The 18,884-nt window shown below is 38.7% G+C and overlaps 1 protein-coding gene across 4 annotated transcripts in view; it reads left to right on the forward strand.

Annotated features, from left to right (window-relative positions):
* klhl29 (kelch like family member 29) overlaps nt 1–18,884 on the forward strand; it is a 423,156-nt gene that overhangs the window by 302,692 nt on the left and 101,580 nt on the right. For all 4 annotated transcript variants that reach the window (XM_078213081.1, XM_078213080.1, XM_078213079.1 and 1 more), the window contains one exon: nt 4,598–4,736. In XM_078213081.1, the coding sequence (XP_078069207.1) occupies nt 4,598–4,736 (139 nt within the window). The remainder of the gene's footprint in view (nt 1–4,597; nt 4,737–18,884) is intronic.

The raw sequence follows: 18,884 nt of genomic DNA on the forward strand, positions 1-18,884 counted from the left end.
TGGGAGCAGCGAATGCAGTAGACCAAATTGAAAGAGGCACAAGTGAAACGCTGCTTAACCTGGAATGAGTGTTTTGGACCTTGGATGGGAAGCATAGAAGAGGTAAAGGGACAGGTGTTACACCTTCTGCGATTGCATGGGAAGGTGCCATGAGTGACAGGAGAGGTGTTAGGTATAGTGGAGGAGTGGACTAGGTTATCCTGGAGGGAATGGTCTCTACGGAATGCTGACAGAGGGAATGAAGGGAAGATGTGTTTGGTGGCGGCATCACGCTGGAGTTGACGAAAATGGTGGAGGATTATGCTTTGCATGCGGAGGCTGGCGGAGTGAAATGTGAGAACATGGGGGACTCTATCCTTGTTCTGGGAGAGAGGGGAGGGGATGAGGGTCATAGTGCAGGAGATGGACTGCGCGCTGTTGAAGGCCCTGTCGACAACTGTAGATGGGAATCCACGGTTGAGGAAAAAGGAGTAGATATTAGAAGCACCACTTTGGCATCATCGGAACAAATGCAACGGAGGCGAAGGAGCTGAGAGAAAGAGATGGATTCCTTAGAGGACGTGGGGTGTGAAGAGCTGCAGTCCAGTTAGCTGCGGGAGTCCCTGAGCTTGTAATGGATATTGGTAGATAATCTATTGCCGCAAATGGAGACAGAAAGGTCAGGGAAGGGAAGTGTCTGAGATGGACCAGGTGAAAGCGATAGAGAGGTGGAAACTGGAAGCGAAGTTGATGAATTTTTCGAGGTCTGGATGAGAGCATGATGCGGCACCGAAGTAGTCATCGATGTACCGGTAAAGGATTGTGGGAGGGGACCTGGGCAGGCCTAGAACAAGGAATGTTCCTCATACCCCATTAAAAGACAAGCGTAGCTCGGACCCATGCGGGTACTCCATTGCTATTCCGAGTCCACTCCTCCACTATACCCAGCACCTCTCCCGCCACTCATGGCACCTTCCCATGCAATCGCAGAAGGTGTAACACCTGTCCCTTTTCCTCTTCTATGCTCACCATCCAAGGTCCAAAACATTCATTCCACGTTTCACTTGCGCCTCTTTCAATTTGGTCCATTGCATTCGCTGCTCCCAATGTGGTCTCCTCTATATCAGAGGGACCAAGCGTATTCTGGGTGATCACTTTGCTGAGCACCTTCGGTCTGTGCGCAATCAGGACCCTGACCTTCCAGTTGCTTGCCATTTTAACACACGATCCTACTCCCATGCCCACATGTCTGTCCTTGGCTTGCTGCAATGTTCCAGTGAAGCTCAACGCAAACTGGAGGAACAGCATCTCATCTTCCGGCTAGGCGCTTTGCAACCTTCCGGTCTCAACATAGAATTCAACAGCTTCAGATGATTTGCTCTACCCCACCTCAACGCACTTTGTTTTCATTCTATTTTATTTTATTTTTTACTGTTTCTATCTTTTATTTCTTTATTTTTCTTCCCCCCCCCCCCATTCTTTCCCCCTACTTCATCCTCCTTCCGTTACCTTTTCTCCCCCCGCTTCCCCTTTTCTACATTCTACCTCTGTCCCATCTCTTCTCTCCCCCCCCCCCCCCCCCCAACATCTTCATCTGTCCCCCCCCCCCCCCAACATCTTCATCTGTCACAGCTTACAGCTTCTCTGCCATTTGACCATTCACACCCTTAATTCTCTCTATGGACAGCTATTAGCAGAGTTTTCCCCTGGTTTCTATGGTTATGACTCATCTTTCATTCCCTCACCCTGCAGTATAAGTATCTCCCACTTTCTACGCCTTTTAGCTTTGACAAAGGGTCATCTGGACTCAAAACATCAGCTCTTTTCTCTCCTTACAGATACTGCCAGAGCTGCTGAGATTTTCCCGGCGTTTTCTCTTTTGGCTCATTAATGAACCTGATTAACATCCTGCTGAGACGATCCTGTGTCACTCTCTGCCTCCAACTTAATGGGGGCCATGATGCTGGGAATCCAATGTGGGTACGTACACCCACAGATTCTCCCTGCACCCTTCCCCATGCCCCCAAACCCTACACCTCCAATCTCTACCACCAATACGTTCACTCTGGTGGGCTCTATTCAATTCTACCCATTCTCAATGAACAGATGGGGGACGTTATAAATGAAAGAAACTGCAGCTAAAGATAACGAAAGAAGTAACTTCACAAACCATGTAAACTTGAGAATAAACTGGTACTGCAAATGTGGCAGAGACTGTCATACTGAAGTAGGGCTCCTGAGCCACACTAGACAATGTTTAGCAATGTGTTGACCACCTAGTTGTCTCACAAGATGGAAGGCTGCTAAAAATGATCTATTATATTGGGAAGGAAATGCTACTCTTGTACTTGGTCTTTGAATGATTTCAATAATACTTCAAACAAAGTAGGTAGCAGAAGAAGCCTGATTATTAACTAAATCAGAAGACAAATAAACATAGCTCAATTTGCAATTTACTATTCAAAGGTAACTTAATGAAAATGGAGTTGCAATCCTTAAAAGATTCACATTAATACATGTGACAATAATAAATCAAATCAAAATTCATAATGAGATCCGTAATGGCATGAGCACTAAAAGAATTGGGCTGAAAATGTTGACTTTGGTATCTGATATCTCCACTGATATATATTGAACTTACAGTTTATGGATTAGATTGAATTTAGTTGCCATTTGAACACCAATTTCTTCAGTAGCCAAATTCTGCTGCTTTTCAATGAGCCTCACTGTGTTCTTGAATGAGCACTTTGCATTAATGAAGTGTTCATCCTGTCCCTGGTAAAGAATGTCAAGAGACACCTGTGGAAGCCAATAGGTCATACATATATTAAAAATGAAGTGTCACTTCTGAGTCGCTGCAGATTCAATGGGCCGAATTCTGTACTGTAGGGATTCTATGATGTTACCTTGCATTGCAACATGCATCATAGATATTAAGCGAAAAATGAGCAATAATTTTGACAGACATATATGACATGATTTAATGTTGCCAACGAGGGTCTCACCCGTCATCAGGAGAACCAACTCAAATCCAACATCACTGCCACTGGGGATGGCATTTTACTACTGGTTTGCTGTCTGTTAAGATGCTTCAATATGATTGGCTTCTTTCCTTGATCACTATTGTTGCATGCCTATAGAGCTCCTTCCTTAACTTGGTGCCAGAGACAAATTAACATTGAGAAAGAAAATATCCATACCACAGAGATTGCTTAATCATTGTGGCAATTTTATTTGAGATCAGCTTCATCATTGGCCACAAAATGCAAAACATCATGAACAGATGGGACCTTAAAAAGAAATATCCATTGCTTCAGAAATGTTTATCATTTATTTTGTTTCTCAAGCATTCATACTTTGATGGTGCCAAGGTCCTGAAAAAGTAAGAAAAGTATTTTCTGTCCTCTTCTCTTCTTCCCACTTACTAATACGGCTTTAAAACTTAGTAGGAGCACAGCAGCACCTCCATGTTGAAACTAGTTTGTACAAAATGCTAATACTATAGGTTTGCCTGCTATATATGCTATGAAAGCTGTTAAACCTTAATAGGGTAAAGAAAACCAAAAGTTCCTTACTGGGTAAGTTTTGCACTAGTTTCCCATTTTGCAGTTGAGGCCAAGATTACATTGGCGATGAGGCTAAGAATAGACCAGTTATGATCCCATTGATATCTTATGTCTTTGTAATAAAAAACAACCTTTTCCTCACCAATTTCATAGTTATAACTGAAAATTTGACTACAGTCAATTAATCAATCTGGATGCTTCAATTACTTTTTGGCACACAAATTTGAATAATTATAAGCGTCCTACAACTTTTTCATTAAAAAGAATGAATAAAGAGAATGTTTGGTAAAATATTCTTTATTATTGAACTTCTATCTACAAGGCTGTATCAGACCAAATTCATTTTGTTGTAAGCTAAAAGCTGAACTTCGAATGGTTTTTAAAAAATCTGACAAGTAACTTGCTTAAGTTCATACCAAAGTGGTTAAACATTCCATCATATTTATATTTAAAATTTGATATTCTCTTTCAAAATCCTTGGATATTACAAAAATGGTTAGAAAAATGGGAAGAGCATCTGTTACTTGACAGTTTTATAAATTAGAAAGTGAATTTTATAATAATAAATGAATCTTGTTCCTCCAGGTACATTTTGCTTTAACCAGTTGAGCTTAGTGTCTTTTATTTACAGCACACTGTGCCATGTTTTCAATGCTACAGTAAGTTCCCAAATTAAAGTATTTAAATTTTTTTTGGAGGGGGGAGCTGTGTATCAGTTGGTAGGTGTTAGAAATGTTTTGATTATTTCATTTTCTTCTCTCGTCTTTCTGTGATAATACACACGTTGTCTTTAATTATGTTGATGAAGAGAAGTGTATTTTACCTTTAAAGACTCATGAGGCTTTCATTTTATTCTTTCATTTACTCAACCAAATGGTGCGTGCTTTGTTTTTTTACATTATGTCAATGGTTTTTTTTATTGTCAATTGAGTGTTATATACAAATGTCAACGTGTGCGACTTGGCTAGAGTTCACCAGGTATCTGTCTCTTTAATTCATTCGAAAATTTCGTCATCGGAACCCTGGCAATGTCTGTCTTCTCTGTTCTGCAGAAATGTTGAAGGAGTTGAACCAGCAGCGCAGAGCGAAAGAGTTTACAGACCTGAAAATAACTGTTGAAGGCAAAGAGTTTGAAGTCCATCAAAATGTTCTAGCTTCCTGCAGCTTATATTTCAAGGAACTGATCAAAAGGTTTGCCTTCCTCAAGCTGTGATCTGGTCGGTTCTTTTGTAGGGTTCATTCGTGTTGCTTTCCTCTCTTGCAGGGTTATGAAGATAGAACCTCCTGTCACAGGGCCAGTAGCCATTCTTTCCATCATTTCAGATGAATGTATTCCTAAATTGAAACTAAACCCAGGTTTATTTGCCTATTATATTTTTGATTAATAGCTGCTTCAATTTAGAGTGAAGAAATGAGATGTTCCATGACTGAGGATCCCCATTTATTTGACAAAGACTTGCTTTTTGGAGATTCCTTTGGTTTACTTAAAAAGAAAACAGAAAAGTATTATACTGTTGCCTTAAATTCATATTTAAATTCTGCTGTTTGAGGAAAGATCATTTTCAATTATCATCAGTCGTTTGCCGAGGAATTTATTACTTCTGCACCACCTTGACGATACTCTTCTTCACATGACTAACTAGCACTAACAAACCCTTAGTTTGCATTTTGCGAAAAAAGTTATGCCATGTTAAATATTCCAGTTTTGCAAAATTACGTACACAGCAAGTAAATAAAATATGTGCAAAGCAAACAACGACACTATGCAATGTTCAATTCCTGTTTAATTTGAACAACTTTATAATCTAATCACTTTGTCATGAAATTATTCATTAATTGGCACATGTTGACATATTACAATGAAATAGAATGAGCATAATGCTGATTACAAGGATTTCTCAAATCTGCTGCTAAAATGGAAATGGAAATTATGGTTGAAAAGGCTTTTGGATTTAAGAGACTCTTAATAATAAATTATTTTTCAGTTTGCTTAAACTTCTATTAACATTTTCATTGAATCCATGGACATCCTTAAATGTGCCATGCATAAGTTTAACAAATAACTCCTTGAAAGCTGTATGACATCAGATGAAAGTAAAATTAGTGAGAATACTCCTATGCTCCTTCAATATGTTAAATTTAGTTATTTTTGGTTTATATTTTCAATGTAATGAACTGAATTTTCAGTTAGCTATTTGAAACTCTTAAGTATCATTGAGATTAAATTGCTAGATCATGCTTAAAGCTCTGACTCAAAGTGTTGTATTTCACATTAAATTGTTAATGAATTATATGAATTTATATCAATTGCCTTTAACTAGCTGTTAGTAAAAACAAACTATTATCATTTATATAATACGCAGCAAGTTTAATTTATGAAATATATGTTTTCTGCATAACTTGAATATTCTTTCAACTTAACTCTATCATACAGGCTATTTACATGACTCAGTTATTCAAGAATATTTTGTCTGTGGGACTATTAGTAAGCTACATGGAACAAGCGATTGTGTATAATAATTCAGAGGTTAGGACTGGTTAAAATTAAAATCCTCTTGGTGTTGATTTTACAGGTAGTTCAGTATAGGTTTTGCATGCATTAAAATAGCTCAAAGCTTTGCTTTTATTTTACACTATATGCGGTGATATTTTTTTAAATATGTGTCAATAGTTTTAGACTGCAACTTGGCATTTTTTCATTGTGATATTTTATGATTGCTTATTTAAAGCATTAATCTTTGAACATTTGCACAGAATTTGTAAATGTTTGCCCTTGATGTTTTCAAAATGGGGATGAATGATGGCAAAACTTCAGGAGCATACACTTTTGTTTATCCTGCGTATTGCTCAGGATAGATGTGTCATCTGAAGGGGGGGGAGAGGGGGAGGGGGAGGAATCATATAGCAGTACAATGCTTCCTTGTGATCTTGCTCACTATAGCTTTGTGAGAGCTACATGGTTTGTCACTCTTTGCACGCTGTAAACCATTCCCAATTCCAAACAGTTATGCTTTTCTTTTGTCAGCAGGTTTGGTTACAGTTGCTCGTCCATTAGGGAACATTTTTTCTCATTTTCCACTTTGTGGATTGGTTTTATGTTCCCCCAGGAGTCACAGTTTGTTTCTTTTAGTGTTATCTTTTCAACTCTGGTCCATTTAAAGATGGTTTTGATGTTGGCACTTTCTCACTCAAAGCAATCAAAGTCACAGACAAAAAGCAAAATCTCCCAGGTATTCATCCAGCATAGAACATGGGACTAATTATGAGACTAATCTCTGAAACTGCAGCTCTGACTGTATTACCAGGCAAACTGAAAATCAACCTCTGCTATGGCATTAACCTCTTTCCTCCAGATTTTGCGCTAAAACAGAAAGTAACACAGGACAGTCTGTAACAGCCTTTATACCTTAGTGTCCCTTATTTCCATGTTGCTCCTTCTGCATACCTACTAATTCTTTTCCTTAAATCAGAGATGAGAATGAAGGAAGAATTGTCTTCTCATCTACATTCCCCATGACCTCCTGGATCAATCTCATTTAATGAGCTCAATGTGTAAATCACATTTAGTTTTTACACTGATGCTAATGAGTATGCTATACATCTTGACTCTGTCTCTGTTGGGATTACTGACATCTTTGGGGTTTCCAGGATTTCCAGCATCCGTCCACTCTAATCTTTCAATAATTTGATTTAGGAAAGTCTGATTGTAAACTTTATCACTAAACAAATCTTAATTTTAATTTCCTCTTTTGAAAAAGCAGCATAGCTGTGTTGCAAAAGTATACTATGCATCTTGCACAGAGAATCTTCTATTCCCATGAAAAGAAATTTTTAAAATTAGATGTATGGTGGCAGTGGTGTCACAAATCATTCAGGGAGTCAGTGTTGCTGTGGCAATATGTAACTTTTACATGCATGTTTTCGTCTGGAGCTATAGATAGTGATGCTAGAGGCTGCAACATTCTTCCCATCACATGACTGACCAGGAATCTCTTCCACTCTTATCACTTGCCACTGGCATGTGCTGGAAGGAATTGCAAATTGATCAAGCTGTTTGGCTGCATTATGAAACCACTTTCCTTGGCAATCATCTCCTGGGATGGGACTCGAATTCAGTACTTCTGATGCAGGGACGCTACCCATTGTGCCACAAGGCCACCTCATATTGGATACCTACAGCAAGGTTATTCCCCCAGAATATTCCCCAGATGGTAGCATAAAATAATAGGGAATATATATTGTCCAGCAGATAGTGCAGATTCAATATATAGTCAGCAGGCTCCAGACCTCCTGTGTCCATTTGCCAGTATTATACCGTCTGCAAAACTGCTTTGACTTTGTTAGAACTTGTATATGAAGATTCTGGTTTATTTTTCCTTGACTCTCCAACTGACAGCTTGGCGCCTTAGGCTGTTTAGTAATTATTTCTTATTCTCAGTGTAGATAATCCCATGGTGCCTAGAAAATCATCCACTCCAAAGGTGTAAAATACCAAGTTGAAAATTAATTTGTGGTGTCAGAATAATGAATTTTGTGACTTAAGTTGTGATAGCCTGACAGTTTTGCTTTAATTGCATTTTTTTACTCAACTAGAAGCTTAAGTTGTGCTCCATTATTCAGCTGCCATCCATTTTGGTTCACCCGGGGAACTCTTGGGAAGAATTTCCCCTGTTTTCAATATTTGAGAGGTGTCGAGAAGATGACATACTCTGTTTAATCCATTACAACATCATGGAGACCACATTATTCTGCAGGAGCATATGGATTTTCTTTCCAGCTGGGAATTGACACTTAATTTCTAGAGTATCAAAACAGCCACAAAGGTTGGTGGTTGTATACCGAGCTTAGTGAAACTACTATATTATTCTGCACTCAAATTTACTATCCTTAGGCCCTATCCAAAAGATTTTCTGACTAAAATTATTTCTGGGTCACCTCTTTCCATTCCAAAAACTGTTTCTTGTCACCACATCATTTGGAGACTGAACATCATATTTCACTGTATCTTTATATTTCAAACCCTTAAATCCTGTGTCAGCTGGATAAAGGTTTATGTAAATTACAATTACTGCTATAATTAGAATACATTTTCAATAATTCAATGTCTGAGCAACATATTATCAGATCATTTTTGTGATTACGTAGTTTTATATTATAATGAATTGGAAGGCTGAAAAACATTTCAGTAAGGCTATGGGGTCACCACCAAAAAATTTACTGCAACACGTTTTTGTAGAACAACTCCTACGCCATGAGTAAACAGTTATTGTTTAGATCTGTTTTGCAGAGAAGATGCATTCAAGTGAATGGGTTTTTATGGCTGACCATAGATCAAGTCATAAATAGTCTAAGCCAATTTTTTCATTAAAGAAATGAGCAATAGTGTTTAGAGAAAATTAACTTCTGGCTTCCTCTTACTTTTTAACACTTATCCTCCTTGTACATTGTATTTCCCTCATACATTTTTCATCTTGAGGCATGCATTTTAATAACCTGTTTGTTTGCAAAAGTAGGCTGCTCTGCTTTGTCAATTGGGACTAAGGTCATGCCTGTGCAAAAATGCATAAACATCACAGGAAGCAGGGCAGAGGCTTAGCTCTTGTGAGGTAGCATCAAGCAAAGTTTTTAACAGGAAACTGTTCCTTGGTGTGCTTCCTAATTCTGGATAATGATAAATATTAATATGAGAAAATCCTTAGCAAAGCCAGGCCAGGCTTTTGGATACATTTATCCTGTTCTCCTGTAAATAGCCTGATTGATATGTTTATGCTTTAAGTGGCCCTGGAAAGATGGATGAAAAAATAGTTTTCACATTATATCTAATTTTTCATTCTTAGCCTAATAGAAAACTAATGTTCTTGTTATACAGTATTTAACATCCTTCTTTTGCACAGTGAATAGCAGAAGCAGTTACATTCTCATTTGTTTATGTCCCTTTTTATTAGTCAATCATGCAGCTGATTTTGCTTGCAGCATTTTTCTGACATGAATCTGAGCAGATTCAAATCTTTCATGGGAGCGTCAAAATCCTTTGCCTTGCTTTCAATTATGCATTAAGATCGATGTACTAATCGTAAACAAAGGCTACTTTGTCCACAGGATGTTGTGTGAATTTCAAAAAAAATCTTTAAAACGTCATATTGCCTCCTACAGCACAAGGTTGAAGCTATTTCAGTGCACCCCCATGCTCTTTTTTTGATGTGGTGCAGCTAACTGGAGGATGACAGCAAATGGGTAACACTGTTTAAACATTACTGCAAGAAAAATAATCATCAGAGGAAAGAGTGAAAAGCAGTTCCAGGTTCTATTTGAAGAAAATAAATATGTGTTTCAGAGAACCTATTATGATTACAGTGTCCAGCAGACTGAGCTGCCTTTATTCTGTTATAAAATATGAAGTGCAAACTTCACCATGCATGAAATGTTGAAATAAACTGCTCTAATATTTCCTCTGATATGAGCTTTGAATTGGGTAAGACACAATAATGTTACAATAGGTATAACTCCAAATCAGTGATGGCTTTCATGAACTGAAAGTGACAATCAGTGGTTATATTAAGGCATGTGTTTTTCCTTTTCAGTTGTTTGTGCTTGACATGTGGTTTGTAGCTTTTGCAAGCCATCACGAAGGTGACTTATTGAAATTCCTGACAACAGAAGCCCTTTGAGGGAGTGAAATAATATGTACTGTTGTACTTGGCTACTTGTGAGATTTGTGCAGTGCAAATCAACTCATCAGCATTTAAGAAACCACATGAAGGAAAAGTCTGATACTCTGAATACAGTTCCAACAAGTCAGTCAGTTTCTAAAGTATATGAATTACGTATTTGTCACATATGGCTGAAATACAAAAACTACAAAGAATAAATTTTAAGGACAGCTTCTTGGATGTCCCTCTCTTTAATGGGAAAGAAATCGAATGCAGAATATAAATATATAATGGATTCTGTAGATCTCAGATTGAACACCATCAAATATTTTATTCTATAGATGCTGATGTTTGAAAATGTGTGTGGGTAGTGTGTTTTTAAAAGACTCAATATTTTCTTATGGCTAAAAATGTAAATGTTCGTAATCCAATTGAATAATCACTTGTTTCTGCTTTCTAATTACTAACGTGTGAATGTAGGCTGAACATATTTATATACTTTGTGAAAATTTTAATAATGGTAAGTGAAATAAGCAGTGATTTTTTTTTAATTCTCAAATATTTAGTAAGTTCAAACATTAGAGCTATTCAAAATATTGTTCAGCATAAGCCATATATTGCACACAGCAGGTAACTCTTTGAGGACTGAAGTAGAATTTTATTTCACAATAGAGCTTACAATTTCTTTCCTTTCTATTGAAGGACCAATACTCAGGCATGTGTTTTATTTGCAGGATTGGAGTATTGACCACAATAGTCAATGTTGTTTGTCGTTCCAGCTGTTGTTTCTCATCTCTTCCCATTGTTTTGCTTGTTTTATGCTATCTAGGAGTCCTTTAATGTGGCCTTCCTTGTGGAGTATTCATTGTTGTATTTGTCTGCAAGTCATTTGGTTGACCTATTAGATGTCCAAATGAATGTCTTGCCTATTACACAGTGTTCCCACAACTGAACTGATCCCATCTTCCTTCCTTCCTGGTGTCTTCATTACTAATTCTATTTCTGTTTCCATCTGCTTTAACCACAAATCTTTGATAATTAACACATATTTACATATATTTATTCAGAAAGTGTTCACTACGAAGAAATCTATGGTTCTGAATGTTTCTGCATTTCCATAATATTTGGCATTGGAAACTGGTAATCGGTTTTTCTAAGTGTCGTATATGAAAATATTAATGAATTTTTGAAAATGTTCAGTACTCGAAGGGTTAGAATCTACATTAATTGAGGATGTATTAGAAATTCAATGGAGACTCATTGAGATTTACTCCATTTTGATTTTATCTTAACATTTAAATACATAAGTATAATATTTCTAGTGGCTCTAGTATAAACTTTTTGTAGTTTCTACTGCAAGATGTAGGATGGAATTTTATACCCCACACCCTCCTCCATGAGCATGTTGGCAGGCAGGGTAGATGTAAAATCAAGTGTCGTGGCAGTGGCTATGTGCCAGCTTACTCTCCTCCTAATAAATTGAGGACGTTAGGTGGCTAATTAATAATTGTAAGAAGTCTCACAACACCAGGTTAAAGTCCAACAGGTTTATTTGGTAGCAAAATCCACTAGCTTTCGGAGCGCTGCCCCTTCGTCAGGTGAGTGGGAGTTCTATTCACAAGCAGGGCATATAAAGACACTAACTCAATTTACAAAATAATGATTGAAATGCGAGTCTTCCAATCATTATTTTGTAAATTGAGTTAGTGTCTTTATATGCCCTGTTTGTGAACAGAACTCCCACTCACCTGACGAAGTGCTCCGAAAGCTAGTGGATTTTGCTACCAAATAAACCTGTTGGACTTTAACCTGGTGTTGTGAGACTTCTTACTGTGTTTACCCCAGTCCAACGCCGGCATCTCCACATCATAATTAATAATCCCCAAGGACATCTTCCTGCCACCACTGGTATTTCAGCTGATAGCTTCTTTGTGAACTGAGGGGAGATCCTCCAGTTCAGGAATCCTGAAACCCAGGTAAAATTCCATCCATAAATACTTGGCTGATAGTTATACTTGGGTTTTATCAAGATTGCAAGTTAACCGGTTTTAGATGAGTCTGGGGAAAAAGGGTGGAAAATTTGCAGGAAAATATTTCCTTCCACGTAGCATAAGGATCTGCTCTGATTGATATTGATGATACCTATTTACTGGAATACTCTGTCCTTATGATCAAGAGGATAATATGGATGGGTTGGTAAGAATGGAATAAAGTGAACAAAATTAATATAAATATGTGTAAGCTCTGAGACTAGATAGTTGCACACAGGTATAAAAACAAGCATTTACAATTCTTATTTCTTAGGGTTTAGTAAAATTTTGCAGTGCTAGTCATGAAAAATTGGATTCTATTATCTTCACACAAATACAGATATAAATGTTTCACAGTTAGTGAAATACATTTAGACTGATTTTAAGTTATGGAAAGTATTATAATTTAATCACTGCTGATGCTTCTCAGTTACTAAATTTTTCATACTTCTAAAAAAATGGCAACATTATATTGCTATCAGTGTGCGATCCTGATAGATTGCTATAATCTTTCAATGCAGTTAAAATATCCTGATTATATGATGACTACTATATAAAATATTATAATTCAAATATTTAATCTGCTTTCATCAAATTTCTCAGCAATTGATCCATTTAAAATGAACAGGTTAATGATTTAACTCGCATAGCATAGAGAGAAACTTGATCTAAACACATCCTGAATTCAAACATTCATACTGTTCTTGATAATTTCTGGGCTATATTCTGTAAATTGCTGGGCAAACTCAAAAGTTTGAGCATACTTTTAATGTATAATCAATTAAAATGTTATTGTGTCCTTTATTTTCATTCTACCTGTTAATGAAGTGATTGCATGAATAAGATCTTTCTAATTGAATAATCAATCTGCACTTCATTGGTTGTAAAGTGCTTTGGGGCATGAGTTTGAGAAAGGCACAAATGAATCCAAGTCTTGTTTCATGCTAATTAGCTTCAATTAAGAAATTTTAAAATATTGGCCTTAAACTTTGGGTTAACAGAGATGCAAAGCCTAAATTCCAAAGGGCATTTTATTTCACTTTTCTGCAGTTTTGGATTTGAATTGTGCAGTTTTTATGTCCTTCCTAAAATTATTTGCTTATGCATGTTTTTTTTCCAAAGGTTATGCATCAGTGCCTGGTCTATGCATAGAGTTCTTAGCTATCACTAAGTGAGGCAAAAATCATGGTGCCAGTTTGATCCCTTAGCTATACTGAACTAGCTAATCTAAAACAAGACAACAGTAAGGATGGTGCACTTGGCGTCTATGCTGCTTGAGAGGAGTGAATTGAATTTAAAAAGCAGTGCAGTGGGAGAATTGCACACCCCCCCACCCCCCGTCAATGTTCCAAGCCATTATACAGGGGATTATCAAATAAAATTTGGCACCAGGCAACATAAGGCAGTAATAGGGTAAATGACCAAATGCTTAGTCGAAGCAGTAGGTTTTTAAAAAAGTCTTAAAGGTGAAAAGATAGGTAGTGGAGCTTAGGTAGGGAATACTAGAACTTAGTGCCTTGGAAGCTAAAAGGTACAGTTCCCAATAGTGAGGCCAGAATCAAAAGAGTGCAGATAACTTGGTGGATTGTAGGACTGGAAGAGATTACAAAGCTGGGGAGCAGGAAGGTTAAGGAGGGATTTGAAAATGAGGATGAGAATCTTAAAATAAAGACTTAGCTTAATAGGAAGCCAAAGTAGGTCAGCAAACAGGGAGGCAGTTGCATAGTGGTATCATCACCTGACTAGCGATCCAGAGACCGAGGACAATGTTCTAGGGACCTGGGTTTAAAACCCACCATGGCAGATGGTGAAATTTGAATTCAATAAAAATCTGGAATTAAAAGTCTGATGGGGGATGACCATGAACAGTTAGAAGTCTCACAACACCAGGTTAAACCCCAACAGGTGTATTTGGTAGCACGAGTTTTCGCAGCGCTGTCCCTTCATCAGGTGAAGATCTTCATCACCTGATGAAGGGGCAGTGCTCCGAAAGGACTTTAACCTCGTGTTGTGAGACGACTTACTGTGTCTACCCCTGTCCAACGCCAGCATCTCCACATCATGATGACCATGAAACCATTGAGGTAAAAACCCATCGGGTTCATTAATGTTCTTTAGGAAGGGAACCTGCCATCCTTACTGCCAGATCCACAGTAATGCGGTTGATTCTTAAAACAAAATACTCTCTGAAAAGGCCTAGCAATCCATTCAGTTGTAGGGTTAGGGTTAATGCCATCAGTGATCCCCACGTCCCATGAATGAATAATAATGAAAAAATACACAGGGGGTGATGGATGAACAGGCCTTGATGCAAGCTAGGATAAAGGCAAAGTTTGAATATCCTCAGGTTTATCCTATGGATGATGGAAGGCCAATCGTTGGAACAGTCAAGTCTGAAGATAATAAAGACATGAATGGGGGTTTCCCCAATAGATAAATTGAGGGAGAGCCGGAGAGGGTGGAAACGCATTATTTTTTGGAGGCAGAATTGCCGCAATAATGGTGCAAATATGTGGACAGTTTGCTTTCATTTAGTATCTTTTGTGTAGAAAGGCATTCTGATGTTCTTCACAAAGAAAAAGGACAAAGTAGTCAATACTTTAAGAAGGTGCCTATAATCTTGGTCAAAGAAATTGATTTTAAGGAGAGTCTTGAAGAAAGATAGGTTTAGTGAGAGTAGGGAGGAGGGGATATACAAGAGGTGGTGATTTTACTAACAAGTACACCTTTGTAGCTATCGGGCATGGAGACTGTTAAGTTCAGCTTTGATATCCTCTGTGTCAAAATGTCTGCCAACATTGGGTGTATAGGGTTATACCTGAAGAATAGCTGCCTTTCACAGATGTCTATGTCTGGTATATAGGACTGCAGACAGCGGTATTATTTTAATCCAGCGTAAGTCAATATCTTTAAAGAAAAGACAGAACATTAGGAAAATAAAATACAGTTACTTAACTCCACATGAAAGATTTAAGAAATTAACAACACTTGGTGATTATTTTATCGATGTTTATTCCCACTTTGTATATAGATAATATTATTCAAAGTTGTGACTGCCATTGGCTGCAATTGATATTTGTGGTGTTTCAAAGAAAGAGCCATAGCATCATTACTTCTTAATATTTCAGTGCCCTGGGGTTGCTTAAATATTTTTTATGTTCTACAAGATGTGGGATGAAAACTTGCCTCACTTTAATTTAGTAGACCAATTTGCTTCTGCAAGGCACAAATCAGGAGTGTGATGGAATACTCTCCACTTGCCAACAACATTCAAGACGCTCGACACCATCCAGGACAAAGCACCCCATCTAAACATTCATTCCCTCCATCACTGATGCACAGTGGTAGCAGTGTGTACCATCTACAAGATGCACTGCAGCAACTCATCTTCAACAGCACCGTCCAAACCCACGACCTCTGCCACCTAGAAGGACACAGGCAGCACTTGTGTGGGAGTACCACCACCTGGAGGTTCCCCTCCAAGTCATTCACCATCCTGACTTGGAACTATATTGCTGTTCCTTCACTGCAGCTAGGTTGAAATCCTGGAACTTCTTCCTTAACAGCACCGTAGGCATACCTACACTACAGGAACTACAACAGTTCAAGAAGGCAGCTCACCGCCATTTTCTTAAGGGCAATTAGGGATGGGCAATAAATGGTGGCCTAGTCAACGACATCCACACCCTGTAAAAGAATAAAATAAAACATTTCACTGTTAGGAACATAGATTCCCTGGTGCAATAGTTCGGGATAAAGGACAGAGATTTAGATCAATGGGTCTATACCACCTTAATGTTGTCCTAGGGTTACAAAGATATTCCTTATGGTGGAGCCTGCCTTGCACCTGCAATGGTGGAGAGATTCCAATGAGTTGGGAGGAGCCTAGTTCTTCCTTTCCATGGGGTACCCATAATGACAGAGTTACAGCTTGCTTCCAGGACCTGCCAACTGAACAGAGACTCCGAGTACAAGTGGAAGAGTTAAGATGTGTGCTCCTCTGAAAATGTCCCCCGACCCCTCTTACCAATAGTTTATGGCTCTGCTGGGGGTGAGACTATGGTGGGGATTCTCAAAGGCTATTTAAATAACCAAGAGATGGCAGTCTGGATGATCCAAAAGCTAGACAGGAACAATGCACTAAAATCCCTGCTGTTCCCTCTAAACCATTCCATCCTCAAATATATCAATCAACATGTCTAAGCTGCACTTTTGTTGAAGAGATTTTTTTAATTTTTCGTTGAAAACAACAGCATTATCGCACACTGGCACCATGAGTAATGAGAGGTTTTTAGTTGAAATAACTTCAAGGTTACACAAATGCAATTATAGAAATGTTTGAAATTTACAGCCAATAAATTCTATCTATACTCAAATCTTTTTAAAGTTACAAGATGTTTTATAATGTTTAGAAATTAGAAGCTAGTCTAATTTCTACATTTATTTCACAATTAAAATGCTGGTGCAGCACGGAAATGGTAATGGTGCATATTGGAGAATTTGCTCCAAAATGTTGATGTCATTCATATTCACAGAGCCATTGCCTGCTGCATTTAGACATTGCTGCTTAAAACTCAATAGAACATAGAACATAGAACATTACAGCGCAGAACAGGCCCTTCGGCCCACGATGTTGCACCGACCAGTTAAAAAAAAACTGTGACCCTCCAACCTAAACCAATTTCTTTTCGTCCATGAACCTATCTACGGATCTCTTAAACGCCCCCAAACTAGGCGCATTTACTACTGATGCTGGCAGGGCATTCCAATCCCTCACCACCCTCTGGGTAAAGAACCTACCCCTGACATCGGTTCTATAACTACCCCCCCTCAACTTAAAGCCATGCCCCCTCGTGCTGGATTTCTCCATCAGAGGAAAAAGGCTATCACTATCCACCCTATCTAAACCTCTAATCATCTTATATGTTTCAATAAGATCCCCTCTTAGCCGCCGCCTTTCCAGCGAAAACAATCCCAAATCCCTCAGCCTCTCCTCATAGGATCTCCCCTCCATACCAGGCAACATCCTGGTAAACCTCCTCTGCACCCTCTCCAAAGCCTCCACATCCTTCCTGTAATGTGGGGACCAGAACTGCACACAGTACTCCAAGTGCGGCCGCACCAGAGTTGTGTACAGTTGCAACATAACGCTACAACTCCTAAATTCAATCCCCCTACCAATAAACGCCAAGACACCATATGCCTTCTTAACAACCTTATCTACTTGATTCCCAACTTTCAGGGATCTATGCACACATACACCTAGATCCCTCTGCTCCTCCACACTATTCAAAGTCCTCCCGTTAGCCCTATACTCAACACATCTGTTATTCCTACCAAAGTGAATTACCTCACACTTCTCCGCATTAAACTCCATCCGCCACCTCTCGGCCCAACTTTGCAACCTGTCTAAGTCTTCCTGCAAACTACGACACCCTTCCTCACTGTCTACCACACCACCGACTTTGGTGTCATCAGCAAATTTGCTAATCCACCCAACTATACCCTCATCCAGATCATTAATAAATATTACAAACAGCAGTGGCCCCAAAACAGATCCCTGAGGTACACCACTTGTAACCGCACTCCATGATGAATATTTACTATCAACCACCACCCTCTGTTTCCTATCCGCTAGCCAATTCCTGATCCAATTTCCTAGATCACCCCCAATCCCATACATCTGCATTTTCTGCAGAAGCCTACCATGGTGAACCTTATCAAACGCCTTACTAAAATCCATATATACCACGTCCACTGCCTTGCCCCCATCCACCTCCTTGGTCACTTTCTCAAAAAACTCAATAAGGTTAGTAAGGCACGACCTACCTGCCACAAAACCATGCTGACTATCACCTATCAATTCATTACTCTCCAAATAACTATAAATCCTATCCCTTATAATTTTTTCCAACATCTTGCCGACAACAGAAGTGAGACTCACCGGTCTATAATTCCCGGGGAAGTCTCTGTTCCCCTTCTTAAACAATGGGACAACATTCGCTAACCTCCAATCTTCTGGTACTATACCAGAGGCCAACGACGACCTGAAGATCAGAGCCAGAGGCGCTGCAATCACTTCTCTTGCCTCCCAGAGAATCCTTGGATAAATCCCATCCGGACCAGGGGATTTATCTATTTTCAGACCCTCCAGAATATCCTGCACATCCTCCTTATCAACTGTAATACTGTCTATTCTACTCCCTTGCAACCCAGTGTCCTCCTCAGCTATATTCATGTCCCCTTGCGTGAACACCGAAGAGAAATATTGGTTCAATGCTTCACCAATCTCCTCCGGTTCCACACATAACTTCCCTCTGCCATCTATAACTGGCCCTAAACTTGCCCTAACCAACCTTCTGTTCTTGACATACCTATAGAACGCCTTAGGATTCTCTTTAACCCTATCCGCCAAAGTCTTCTCATGTCCCCTTTTAGCCCTTCTAAGCTCGCTCTTCAACTCCCTCTTAGCCAATCTAAAGCTTTCTAGTGCAATACATTGCCAAAATCAGGTAAAGCTCTTGAGCGGTTTAGTACACACAAAAATATTGAAGGGAAAGTGAAAGTTGGAAGATCATTTCCATTAGAATTGGAAGCGAAACATATTGAATAGTTTGAAAATGCCGAAGCAGTTTTTCTAATGAAATAATGGCGGTTTG

This window comes from Mustelus asterias, chromosome 5 (genome assembly GCF_964213995.1).
Source record: "Mustelus asterias chromosome 5, sMusAst1.hap1.1, whole genome shotgun sequence".
NCBI lineage: Eukaryota > Metazoa > Chordata > Chondrichthyes > Carcharhiniformes > Triakidae > Mustelus > Mustelus asterias.